Source organism: Asparagus officinalis, chromosome 7 (genome assembly GCF_001876935.1).
Source record: "Asparagus officinalis chromosome 7, Aspof.V1, whole genome shotgun sequence".
NCBI classification, from domain to species: domain Eukaryota; kingdom Viridiplantae; phylum Streptophyta; class Magnoliopsida; order Asparagales; family Asparagaceae; genus Asparagus; species Asparagus officinalis.
The window spans coordinates 20,651,049-20,665,198 of NC_033800.1; the positions used below are offsets into that span (position 1 = coordinate 20,651,049).

Genomic DNA, 14,150 nt, shown 5'->3' on the forward strand with positions numbered 1-14,150 from the left:
TGCTATTTAGCTTGTACCCATTTTGTTTGAACTGGACTGGGCAAAATGGAGGGCTCATCACTTGGTAAACAACTTTTTTTGTGTCTGCCTTTGCTTTCTAAAATCATCATATATATGGGCAAACGCCAACTACTAAAGTCTACACAAATACATGCCAGATTGAAAGTTACAATATTACTTTCCATATACCATTGTTTTCTAGATTTTAATTGACATTATCAAACTTTTGATTAATATTTTAAGTTATCAAATTTAATATCAATACACACAAGCAGATAGGATTCATTAGCATTCGTGTTGTCTTTTTACTGAATGAAATACAACGCCAACAACTACATGAATATTGTGTAAAACAACTACAAATAAATTCCAATAAAATCAATATAACATTTGATACAACACCAACAAGTTAAAAAAAATAAAATAAAAAAATACCAAACATGTTATAGCTAGAAGCCATTTATTGGTTCCTCTATAAATAAATACCTCCATCTCATCTCTCCCCTCCCCTCTCCAATCCCTCCATTCAATCCTCACTCACACAGCAATCCTTTTCCTTCCGCCTCTCTTTTATAAACTCAACAAAGAAGAAGGTAAATACATAAAAATCACCATAAGCAAATTTTATTTAAGTGTAAGGAGCCGGAATGGGGAGACCAGCGACGGAGCCGCAGAGCAACGTCTCAGGGAGCATGTTGTACTCATCCCTCAGGGATCGTGCAGTGTTGAGGACACTGATGTACATCTGCTGGCCAAGGTAGCGCCGCTCCCAGAGCTCAGACCGGAAGTTCCACATGCCAACATTGTCGAAGGAGGTCATGATCGCCGTCCATGATTTCGGGTACACCTGTATCGTGTGCCTGCTCACCGCGTCGAGGAGATTGTAGGTGCTCCTCTTCTCCGGTGCCCAGGTTCCTCCTCCCATCCTACATTCATAAAGACACAGAGAACAGGAGTTTTGAATTTGAATTTGATTTTGGCGGGTAAAAAACTTGCACAAAAAAAAAAAAAAAGGTTAGTGATTTATTACCCAACGGCAAAGAAAGAGTAACCATCCAAGTGAAAGAAGTTGGGGCTCCTCTCAGCATTCTCAATGATGATCTCGATGTAAGTCCGATGCTCAGCATTCAAAACATTGGGAGCAATCGCAGTAATCTCTCCTCCCCCGGCCTTAGGCGCCTCATCCTTCATTCAAGTCTACTTGAACTCTTTGCCCGTCGCAGGCCCATACAGTGACTGCAAGGAGCTTGAAGGGGGTCGTGGTACTCGACATGCGAGCCTATGCCGGTTGCGAACGCCGCTGACCTTTTCTCGTCCCTTCGAATGTACGCACCCTGCGACGTTACCTCTCGCATCGTTCTCGTATGTTGAATGGCCCGTATGTTGGTATGAACCTTGTGGGTTGGGACCGGCGCGGCGCTTGCTGTTAGGTTGCCAGCGGAACGACCGCACGACCATTCCCAGCCGTTGGGAGCCTTGGGGAGCTCTGTCGACGGAGGGGTGTTGGAACCCGCGTAACGGATAATGCCAGTAGCGGAGAGATCGTATTTCACGAACCGTGTCGATGCGACCATGTAATAGTCCATCGGTTTCTGCTCGGCCTTCACCAGAACTGACAGGCATTGGCCGACGTGAACGTCCAGGGATTCGTATGCGTTCTGGACGGTGTGAGACCCGTCCATTTCGACCAGAATCATGGAATGTCCCTGAATCCTGAAATTGAGAGAGGTTTTTATACCGACGTTGCAGATACGGTATCGGTATGTTTTGCCGGCTTCCATAGTGAAGAGGGGGTTCTTGTCGTCCTTGCCGGACTTGCCGTTGATCAGGATGCCTGCAGGTTTGGCGATGCTGCGGCCCTTGTCGAGGATACTGGCGAGCGAGTCGTGGCTCTTTGTGTACCTGTTAAGAATATAACAAGAATTGAGAGAAGTTGATGTGGTTTAATTAAAAAGGGTATAGCGTATATTTATAGTACCAGTCGCCAATGATGACGGTGTAGTCATCGGCTGGGCCGTCGAATGGGGACCGGGGATGAGGAGCACAGGGTGCTTGATGTCGGAGGCCGCTCGAAGCCTCGGCAGCCCTTCTGCATGCCGATGGGAGGTGGTAAGATAGGAAGAAGCTTCCGATCTGATCTTTTACCTGGAAGTGGTAGGTCACATTTGTGCCGGGCTGGATTGGGCAGTTGGTTCCCGGGACTCCGTCTTGCCACGAGTTCTTCCTTTGCTGAACGCCGTTCCTGTCGAAATCTTATACCGTTAAACATAATGTTTTATTATTATTATTATTATAAAATTTTCATACCTTTTCTTTTTACGGTTAATTGTGAAGATAAAGAGCACAGTGAGTTTTTTTAATATTAAGTTGTCTTTCTAGTTTCTGGTGGTATCAGTAAAATGCGTTAGCGTGCTGCAGATAGACCTTCTGATATTTTAATGTTGAATATACATGACCTATATATAATATAGTAGGCACGGAACACGATGGACAACTCTGTTATTTAACCCTATTTTCTATAACTAGACCACAACGTTTGTGTAGCATACAATATTAGTAACTGACCATGAGAGAAGGAAGGGTTCTTTGAGATCGTTGAAGATGTTGATGACAACATTGTTGTTGGTGGTGGAGTTGATGTTGGGGCCAGGGAACTCGCCGTTGATGAGGATGACTTGTTGAGGGACACCCAACGGCGAAAGAGTACCGTAGGTAATCTTCCAGTCGAAGAAAATGTAAGGATCCTCGGCGTTGGCAATCGCAAGGATCGCCACCAATGCAAGCAAAGCGATAGCGTGGGCGCGCTGCGCCATGACTTGTTGTTCTTTCACACTTTGCTTATAAGCTCTCCCGACGAAGATTGAAAGGTGTGAATAGGGGAGGGGAGGGAGGGCGAGAGAATTTGATGAGAGGGTGACAAGAGAATATGGAAGGCAAAGGCAAAGGCAAGCCTTGGAGCTTTTGCTCTGTCTTCGGAATTGCTAAGGGATTTGACACCAATTTATAAGGGGGAAATGAAATTGCTTGTTCAAAGCTCCTCTCTGGTTCATACATTTTCCCGTACTTTTAGTGATTCAACTTGTAACGGTTTGCCTTGTTTAGATGATTGTTGTGTGTGTTAACGGACATCCTCGTGCGAGAGAATGGTGGTTATTTTTGACTGTTTCCAATCATAGCCAATACTATGACTTAGATATATATACAAATGAGAAACTAATTATATTAACATTTTTAGGGCTACACATGCACCTTCAACTCCTTCGACTTTGATGCATTTTATGATAAGATAAATAAATTATACGTAGCTAATGTTTTATAATACATAAAGTATTGCAAAAAACCTAAAAAGTTTTAAATTTGCGCAAAATACCCTAAAAGTTTTAAAATTATAAAAACTATCCCGACGTCTAAAAACTTAAAATAACAAACATAAAATCAAGAAATTAACAGAAGTTTACGAAGAATTTAAAATTTACGGTTAACATCTCAATATATCAAAAAGTATAGAAACACCCTAAAAAGTTTAAATTACAAACAAGTACCTGAAATTCTAAAATTTTAAAACTTACAAATAACGTAAATGAATTCAAAGGATTATCATAATGCACCTAAAAATTACTAACATTTTAAAACTTAAAACAATAAATATGAAATCAAGAAATTAACAGTAGCATCCGAAGAATTTAAAAATTTTAATTAACACCCTCAATGTCCCAAAAAATTATAGAAACACCCTCAAAAGATTAAATTATAAAAAACAACCCTAAAATTCTAATTTTTTTAAAATTTGCAAACAACAAAAGATGAATTCAAGAGATTACTCTCATACACCTAAACATTTAAAATTTACCGAAATTAACCTCAAAGTTACAAAAGTTGTAGAAAAACTCTTTCAAAAATTAAAAATTATAAAAAACTCTAAAATTTTAAAATTTATAACTAGTACACATAAAATCTAAAAACTATTGGTAGACCGCTAAAATTTAAAATTTTCAAAAATTAATCTACAGTTTTAACAATTACAAAAAATAGCCTTAAAATTTCAATGTTGTAAAAAATATCATGCCATTTAAAAATTACTACCGACACATGAAACATATAAGTTACAACTACCAAACTTAAAAGTAATTTTTTTAAAAATTCTTTTAAAGTTTTAAAAATTATAAATCACACTCTCAAAGCTCAAAACCACAAAAAAGGGCTAAATTTTTAAAACTTGAAAAAGAAAAGTGTAATTGTTAGGCATTCTTTCATTAATATATATATATATATATGATAATGATAAACAAAAGTAATAAGAATTGATTAAAAATATCCAGTTAATGAATAAAAAATTAAAAAATATTATGGCTTAAACATGATTGACACCATATATATTAAAGTAAGTGCATACAATTTTAGTAATAAGTTAGAGAAGCAAAATATATTAGTAACATTAATTGATAGATGTTTAAATCCATAAAAATAATAAAAAACTATAATATAATAGCTTAGCATTAATTTATTATAATTTAAAAACATTAATCTATGATATTAATAATATTTAGAGGATAAAAGAATATAATAAATTACGTATGAAGAAACTATCAGAATATTCAGAGATATCCTTCAAAAGAATCAAGCTATTTCTATTACAAATAGGAAAGTGACGAAAATAAAATTAAAATTTAAAAACGTCCATGAATCATTTGAATTGGCAATAACATAAGGAATATATATTAAAGAAGCACCAACTGAGTTACATTGAAGAATAATTTAATAACTTTATCCCAATTAAAGAAGAGTTTTTCATAAAAGATATAAGAAAAATTAGTAAGCATTCATAAATTTCATACTTTATTCTTCAAATACTAAAAAAATTAAATATTAATATTATAATATAAAGTAAATTGATAATAAAAAATATAGGTATTTAGTTTAGATCTTTGTGGAAAATAATAAGGATAGAGAAAATATAATATTTTTGACATAACAAAAAATCTTATTGGATGTACATCATAAGAATTCATTATAGAGAGAAAAAGTAGCTCCTAATATTATTTAAACTAATAAATTAGGAACACAAAAAAATTGATATATATAAAATTTATATTTATTCTTATTAAAATTAAAATATCAAAGTCTATATTTTAAGAAGTTTGTGTTGAATATCGGAAATACATTTAACTTCTTTGTGAAGCTAAACGACAAGATAAAAGATTAACGAGCCCAGAAAAGATAACAGCACAAAAAATACAACTCTAACATAATTTCACAATCGAGTAGATGATGAAGACACTACTCTAGAATTGCCCAGGAAAAAGATAAAGATGAGAAAGGATTAATCTTAGCTCAATAAAAAAATAAAACAGAAAAATAAAAGATGATATTTTTTAAATATTTAATAGAATAGTTAATTATTTTGAGTGAATTTAGGAATCTTTAGAAGGGAGTTTCATGAGCTTTTTTCAATACTTTTATATGCTTGTACAGATGCTTTTATCATATGAAAGTATACTAGAGTTAGTATTAATATTTAATCTATAATTTTTTTATGAAGACTATCAATGATTAGAAATAAACTTTATATTCTCTTTTGTATCGTTTTAGCATAGTTTTAACCAATTATTTTACCTTATTGGTTTTAAATATTCACCTTCATTGTATAACACTATTTTAATATTTTTTACTTTTGTAATATTGTACTTTCTCAAATAAAGTTTGGTTTCATATCAGTCAAAATAGTATAAAAATTTAAATTAGTTTTACATTATATTTGTTTTCTATCAATTCAAATATTAACATGAAAATTTAAATTGGGTGTAGCCTATTTAAGCAAACATTAAAAAATAAATAAATATATAAATAAATAAATAATCGCAATATTAAANGTGACGTGTTTTGATGATATTGACACTGTTTATTTATTTTTAACTTACTAATATTGATTGATAATTGTTTATTAAAATGTTAATTACTATTAAAAACTTTTGATGAATATAAGGTATTGTTTGTTATTATTATAATCTACGTTATAACTTCATTTTGTAGCAAAAAAAAAAGTCGTAACTTTATTTATGTTTTTAATTATTACTATATAGTACAAGTCCAAAAAAAACTCCACATTTTTCTCTTTTTTTTCTTGTAGATCTTTTCCCCTCATTTCTCAATTATATTTCTTTAGTAAATTATGGGCCTATAATGTCTCTACTTTTAAATTAATTATATAATTATAATATTCGGTAAAAATAAAAAATTTCATATAAAGAAATAAGTAAGAGGAGATGTGATCTAATTTGACGGTGATGCAGAACCCATAACAAGCAAATTCATAAAGAAGTGAGACCTTCATGAGTCAAATGCAAATGCGGATGAATTATTTCCATACCCGCAAAGAAATAACCATATTTCCCAATCTGAAAGACAGATTCTGACATATTACATATAAAAATTACCTATCTCAACGAGATGAAGCCATTGAGATTGATAGATTCCTAAAATTACATTAGTATCATTGGTTTTTAGCAAAATTCAAAAACTAATTAGCATTTAGTTTATTTTACCAATAAATTGGAGTACATTTCGATTAGAAAATAAATTCAATTTTGATGGATGTTGAACTGTTTTGTATCCTATATAATAGGGAGACTTTTTAGGATACGATTTGACACTTTCTAGTTATTAAGAGTCTAGTTTGTTTTTTTATTTAAGAAGAGATATGTAACCCCAAAATTATTAGATAACTTTTCATCAATAAAAAAGTTCTCTTTATTATTCTCTTCGTGAATTCAAATATTATTCTTTGTGGATTCAAAAACCAACCATTGGTGGATTCTAAGGTTTATTACTTACACACTATGTTAGATGACATGGTCTAATGATGGTGATAACCATTGGCGGATGGAGGAAAAAAATATGAAAAACTAAAAATAAGAAAATAAATAGGAGATTTCTATTTTTTGCCATCTTGTTCCAAGCTAAAACTTAGGATAATTTGAGAACTAAAAGTCTCCTTTTTTATAGAGAAATAAAAAAGGTGAGAAAATTTTGTATAATTATCTCAGTTCTAGTTTTGTTACAGTGCTAATTAACTAACAATGTAAATTTTTGTGTTCAAAAAAGGGGGAAACAATGTAAATTTTGGTTCTAGTTTTAGTTCTAGTTAACCAACACCATAAACCTTTTTTCCACAAATTATCCTAGTTCTAGTTTTGAATTCTAATTTTATCATTGGTTATTAATGAGAGTCATGAAGAAAGAAGAACATACCAGTTCTATTTGACAAACACCTCCACCTCATTGTTAAATTTTAATTGAGAGAAAAACAAAAATAGAGCTTTTCAAATTATGTGAATAAACAAAAACCATTTAAAAAAAAATTTCAGGTGCGATTGTAGTTTGTTTTCTGACTTGTTGAACCCTTGAAGATATATCATGACTTCATTAATGCCCGATATTTAAAAAGAAAAAAAAAAGAAAAAAAAGAAATATCATATGAGGTGTTGCTCAAAAACCCTCCATCGACCCAGCACTAAACCCACACGAATACAAAATCAGAAGTAATCGCTGTTTATCTCTTCGTCAGATTCCCGCATTTTCATCTCCCGTTCCAAATTCCTCATCCCAAACACAAAAAAAATCCTATCTTTAATGGAAAAATCACTCACGAGAACAAGGCCTTTGCGGTTGTTATCTTCAATCTAAGATATCCAGCATGATTAGGTATTCTTTCGATTTTCCATATAAATATTTTTTTTATGTTACTGTTGAGACAGTGTCTTTGATTCTTTATATAACTTTATATAGTCGGATGAGAGTTCTGGGGTATATATATATATATGATTAGTATATATATATATATATAATATATATATATATATATTATAATATATAAAAGTGTTTCTAAGGAACGCGCCTATATAATCATCTAAGGGATGCCAGTCTTAAAATCACATGATTGAGCTACATTTAGTGGAGATCCGCTCACGCGTTGAACTTGATCTACATATTTTAAAACCGCCAACACAGCCTAAGTTGAGGTGAAGCGTCGAAGCCATGTGAAAAAGTTTAATTCATTCGAAACGCTTACAAGCATTGATACGAGTGGCATGAAGGGTTCAAACGACGACCGGGTTCACCGCGCCATGAACTTCAGTGTGTTGGGGTTTTAGAATATGTAGATCAAGTTCAACAGAGCGGATCATCCACAATATAGCTCAATCATGTGATTTTAGGTCGCGTCCTTAGATAATTATCTAAGGCGTCACATTAGAATTTTTTTTTCCATATATATATATATATATATATATATATATATATATATATATATATATATTCTTCAATTGTTGTGAGTAAGAAGAAGAGAAAGGGACGAGAGAGATGGGTGATTCCTCTCCTCCATCCCTGACACGGATTTCTCGTAATGTGTCCCACAGATGTAGGTCAAATTTGATCAGCTAAACCACGTAAATTTCGGTGTTCTTCTTCTTCGGACAAAATAAAATTCCCAACAATTACATCGATGCTAAAAACAACATATCATCATTCAACTATTCAAGTGATGTCTTCAAGCTTTAATTTCAAGAATTCTTTTATGGCCTGTTTGGTAACCATAATTTTATTTTAAATACAGTATTTGGCCTAATTGTATTATTTGGATCCAAAAGAATTTGAATTCGGGATATTGACCCAAATCCGGTAACATTTTAATAGTGTACTGGCCCCATAAATCTAAATCCCAACTTGCAGCCCGTCATTTTAATTCCATCTCCCTCTCCATGCTCTCACGTTCTCTCACCTCCCCACTTCCGCTCTCGTGATCTCTCACCCTCCCCACTTCTGCTCTCAACTAGCGGTGGCGATGATGACGACGAGGAGATCCAGTCTCAACACCGGCGGTGGAGGCGGCGGCGGCGACGACGACGATGACAAGATTCACCTGCAAGCCCTAATTTCACCTCCGGCGACGACGGCGATCATCGAAAACGGTGAGAACTTCTTGATCCTCTATCTTTTGTGGATCACGCGAAATTTTTGGACTTGAATTTAGGATAAGGTCAATTGATTGGGGTTATATGATTTTTCGGTTTTCTATTGTTGTCTTGTGTTGATTTCATTTGGGATTTAGCTGTATAATTGGGTTATTGGGAAGCTAGGGTTTTGAAAATTTCGTGGAAATAGTTTAATTTGAGATTTCGGTTGATTTAGAAGCATTGCATGTTGAAAAAAAAACAGGAGTTTCACCCTTGTGCTTTAAATTCGTAGCAGTTGTAAAGAACACAAATGTTACTTATTTCTGACAATGGTATAGCTGTTTCTACTGCAATTGGGGATGAAATTGGGCGTCTTTAAACTTATAGGAAGGTGATCTCATCTAGTTTCTTTGTTGGTAGCTCTTGTTTGGGCTAAGAAATCAAGGGTTTAGCGTGGGTGATTTTGATACTTTATATATAGCTATATACACATTGTAGCTCTTGTTTGATTTTGTCTATAATTATGTACATACTGTTTAAGAATCTTTAAATTTTATTCATTTACAATTTTATATATGGAAGTATATTAATAGAGGATGCCCAGGGGCTCAATTCTAAATGATTTTGGGGTCGACTAGCTTAGTTTGGTATTCCCTGTTTTATAGTTTCAAAGCTGACTTATGTCTTCATTAGCCATCAGTCTTTGGGTAGGTTTTCATTTTCAGCAATAACACAGTCAATCCTGAATCCATATTATGGTCAAAATAGCTTGTGCTCGTAGGAGATGTACCTTGTATTGTAACTGGAGTCTCTTCAGAGGGGTTATCCCTTTAAGTTATCAGGTTTACTTGCATATACGCAGTGGCGGAGCCACGCTAGTTCAAGGTGGTTCCCTTGAACCACCTATATTATTAACTTACAAGCAAACGCCTATATCCAGTTTAAAGTCACTTGCTTCTTTTTTTAACCCAAAGCGGGGGTTTGTACCAATATTATTAAATTTGGATCCACCGATTAAAAACTGGGGTCATAATTTAAAACCCCAAGTATTCTTAAGCCTGCCACTTCTGAAATCATTCTTAACCCGGAAATAACATACTGAACTAATTATTCTGAAACCGAATTCATTACAAGAGGAAAGTGGCTATATGAGTTGACAGTCCAATTTGCGAAATGGCTTGCCAACTCACTTTCATTTGAGCGCTACACCGACATGACTAGCACTAGCAGAGAGCCCACCCTTGTTTCTCCTCTATTTCTTTTTATTCCTATTTATTTCTTGATTTTTCCCCTACGATTAATTGAAAATTTTTTAAGGTTTATTTTGAACCACCCCTCAAGAGGTTGTAGATCCGCCACTGCATATACGACTTTGATCTTTTGTAAAAACGTTGCAGTCAGTAGCTGTTTCACTGTTTAGTGTCAGTCTCAGGTAGCTTCAATTAATTATTCGTAAACTTTGCCTGTACCTCACTTTGGATTCTTGCTTGCATTACTTCTTTTGAAGTGGTATGTCCCAATGTTCAAAAGTTTTTTTTAGCATAACCAACTTAACCTGTACTATCTTTAAAGCTCATGTATAAACAACATATATGATCAGACTATCTTTAAAACTGCTACTTTGGAGTCACTGCATCAATATATTATTAGTTTGTTTAATAGAATTGATTGATTCTAGATTTAAGTATGAAATAAGATTAAAATGCCATAGAATACTTTTTTCATTATGTTTTTTTGCCATATAACAGTTTGTTTAATAGGACTGATTAACCCTTTTGAACAGTGATAGATAGTTGACAGAAATTATGCCTCTCTTTCATCTTATATATTCTAGATTCAAAAAGTGAGTGATGTTCTCATGCTTGCATAGGTAAATTCAGATGCCAAGGCATATCAAAACAAATCTATTGAGAATTGGGATGATATATGTGTGTTAGTGGGCACCGATAGAGCAACTGGGATGATATATGTGTATTGAGAACTTCATGTTTTTTCTTATTCCATTTTAACCATCTTTCCTTCAGTCATTCCTTTGTTTTCTTGCTAAAGAGGTATATATCACCAGTGTAGGGGTGCTGCCATACATGTTCTTGTCATAATAGAGTAAAATTTTAAACACCAAGTTGTCGTCGAATAAACAGTTGTATGTTAATATTTACATGTTAACAAGTTTGATTTTACTCGTGTGTTTTCCTGACATGTGATATTCTTTTATTTGTTGTAATGTGTTCTGTTAAGGTTGTATGTGAACATAGTGATAAACTTCCATGTTTGTCTGTTTAGAATGCTTGAGGTTTTACCTTAAATAAGGACACATAGCTTGTTTAAGGATCCTGTGATGGCTAATACACTTATGGTTTATTAAATCCCCATATGACTAACCTGACCTAATTGAGAATATAATAGCGTGTGCTGTCCTTTTAGAGTGCAATGTCTATGAAGTATGACTAACCTGACCTAATTGAGAATATAATAGCGTGTGCTGTCCTTTTAGAGTGCAATGTCTATGAAGTTCTAATCAAGGGCTTTCATGTGTGCATTAATAGCGTGTGCTGTCCTTTTAGAGTGCAATGTCTATGAAGTTCTAATCAAGGGCTTTCATGTGTGCATTGCATGCCGGTATCCCATTTCATCCTTTCCTACTCTGATGTAATAACCGTGTTATGCAGCTTCAGTTGCAAATAACTTCCTTTGATGTTTCAATAAGAGTTGATGCTTATGTATTACATTGCTTTGGAAATTAGCTTCCGTTAGACATCTATAGGTTCTAGTACTTGTGATATGATCTGAAAGTTTACTTCAACAATACTTTTCTTTCTTTTCGAAGATGGCTGATTGTTGAGTTAACATTTTCCTCTCCTCCTATAGAATAGTGCAGATTCCAGGTTGCATACTGGCAGGGATTTTAGGTGTTATTATTGACGTGCCTATGCTTAGTCTAATAACTATCTACAAGCTTCCTGTCATGTTGCACGGTCTTTAAGAATGGAGCTGCTTTGGTCTTCTTCTTATTGTTTCAGGTAATTCAAGAACTCGCAAAACAAGACCTTCTGAACTGAGGGGAGGAAACTACAAAAGAAATACAAAGTGAAAGTGTGTAAGCATTAGAAAGAAACTCTCATTTGAATCAAATGTAAAAGTCTTAAAGAAACTAGTGCGAGAGCAACTTAAGCATAACACTATGTAACGGCGAAATATTAACTTCTATTGGTTTGTATTTGTTGGATATTTTGGATCTCTAGTTTGTTGAAATGTTATATGTAATATTTAAAGTTTCTACTTTATTTATTGTTTTGGTTAGTGGTGGATGAGTTTACAAAGTTTTATTGATGAATGATTTCGGTTATTTTATGGTGATTATTAGATCAATTATTAACGTTACTATATTTGAGATTTTAAGGTATTTTATCTATATGTCAAGTTAGTTGGATATGTGATATACTATTTGAGGCATTTATTTCCACCAATTTCAATGCAAAACTTATGTAATTTGAGTATTTTATTTCTAAATTATCTTCGAGCTACAATTTTAGTTCAGAAATTAGAATTTTACTAGTTGGCAAACAACTCAATTCAAATTTTTAAAATTAAAATTCTAAAGTTTGCCAAACATGAATTTCAAATTAAAATCTGGAATTCAAATTTGGATGTTTCCCAAACGAATGAATTGAATTTGAAATTATGGATTTTAAATTCCAGATTTCAATTTTGGAATTTGAAATTAGATCCTTGAATCCAAACGCAACCTTAATGTATTGTTAGGTTATGTGGAGTCTAATTTTCAGACCCGGCCCAATTCGCTTAAGTGATCGAATCGTCATTACCCCAACTGTGCGGATCGAACTAATATCCTAGCTATACATGTAATTTTAAGTCCCACTAATACCTTATCTATAAAAGGGTGATTAGGGTGCAGCTTGTTAACTATTCAGAATATAATGGAATTTTACCTGCGGCGAGCCGTGGACATAGCTTCTCTCACCGAGAAATGTACCACGTAAATTCCGTGTGTTCTGTGATTTGTTTTTCCTCTCTTCCCTCTCTCATCTTTATTTCCAAATCGCAACAGAGGTTAGAAAATCCCCAACATGTATGAGATGCAACAAAATTACATAGGTTGGAGGGCTGAGTCCACCACCAAACAAGGCAATGCAATGTTCTTACAGTCTTAATGGCTTAACAAGTCACATTTACAATTACGATTAAGGGGAAAGGTAAAAGAAAAATATTCTTTTCGAAGCTTATGATGATTTCTGGTAGCAATTGGTGGTCACACAGATATCTTAAGTCGGACCTAGTTTATATCCATAGACCAAACAGTATCAAAAGTGGGGGAGAAACAAGAAAAGAGGAAAAGAAGAAAAAGAATGAACATGCGCTACTTGGGCTCAACTTTGGGTGCTAATGTGTATCCTCCGCTGTACTCAAATGCATCGCCGCCGATATCCTTTTTAGGCAAGGAATCATCGTACGGATGTGGAGGAGCTCCCTTTGTGGTATTGAAGTCTGTGGCGGATGATGATGCTGAAGTCGAGCTTGTAGTCAGTCCATCGCTGTGCAATATGCTCTCAATTGCCTTCACAACCTCACTCATCGTCGGACGATCCGCTGCTGATTCCTGCACGCACTTCATCGCTAACTCAACATACCTCGCAAAGCCTACGAGATAGTTGTTATTTCGGAGTAGGGGGTCCATCATCTCCTTTAGGCCGTAGTATTCTTCATCATTCTTATCAATGGAAGCGCTCACCTCACGGACAATGTACTTTCCCCTCTCTATGGGCTGCCTACCCGTTATCATTTCAAGCATCACCACGCCGAAACTGTAAACATCGCTCTTCTCAGTCAGTTGTTGGGTCATGTAATATTCTGGATCTAGATATCCCTGCAAAACAATAAGTATAAACTGTCAGATCCTATCTTTAGTTCTCGCGCAACTCGTTCGTTCGGGTAACCAATCATACATAATATGGGAATGGACAGGGTACGCTACTCACCAGCGTTCCCTTTACTTGGGTAGAAACATGTCCCTTCTCACCGTCTGATACTAACTTTGAGAGTCCAAAATCTGCAACCTTCGCGATTAAATTCTCGTCTAGAAGGATGTTGGTAGATTTGACGTCTCTGTGAATTATTGGAGGATCGGCGAGCTCATGAAGATAAGACAATCCTCTAGCTGAACCTAGAGCGATCCTGAGT

General features: G+C 34.4%; 1 protein-coding gene, 1 long non-coding RNA gene and 1 pseudogene across 2 annotated transcripts; 1 reads left to right on the plus strand and 2 right to left on the minus strand.

Annotated features, from left to right (window-relative positions):
- On the minus strand, positions 344–2,959 carry LOC109846797 (L-ascorbate oxidase homolog). Its single transcript, XM_020416043.1, has 5 exons — positions 2,566–2,959; positions 1,979–2,242; positions 1,347–1,902; positions 1,031–1,185; positions 344–926 (listed from the first exon to the last, which is right to left on the minus strand). The coding sequence occupies exons 1-5, from the start codon at positions 2,811–2,813 to the stop codon at positions 629–631; spliced, it is 1,521 nt and encodes a 506-aa protein (XP_020271632.1). The 5' UTR covers positions 2,814–2,959; the 3' UTR covers positions 344–628.
- On the plus strand, positions 8,706–12,251 carry LOC109849922. The gene is made up of 2 exons (XR_002249267.1): positions 8,706–8,966; positions 11,972–12,251. It is a non-coding gene; the product is annotated as an uncharacterized LOC109849922 (long non-coding RNA).
- The window catches only part of LOC109850498, a 4,984-nt pseudogene continuing 3,874 nt past the window's right edge, over positions 13,041–14,150 (minus strand).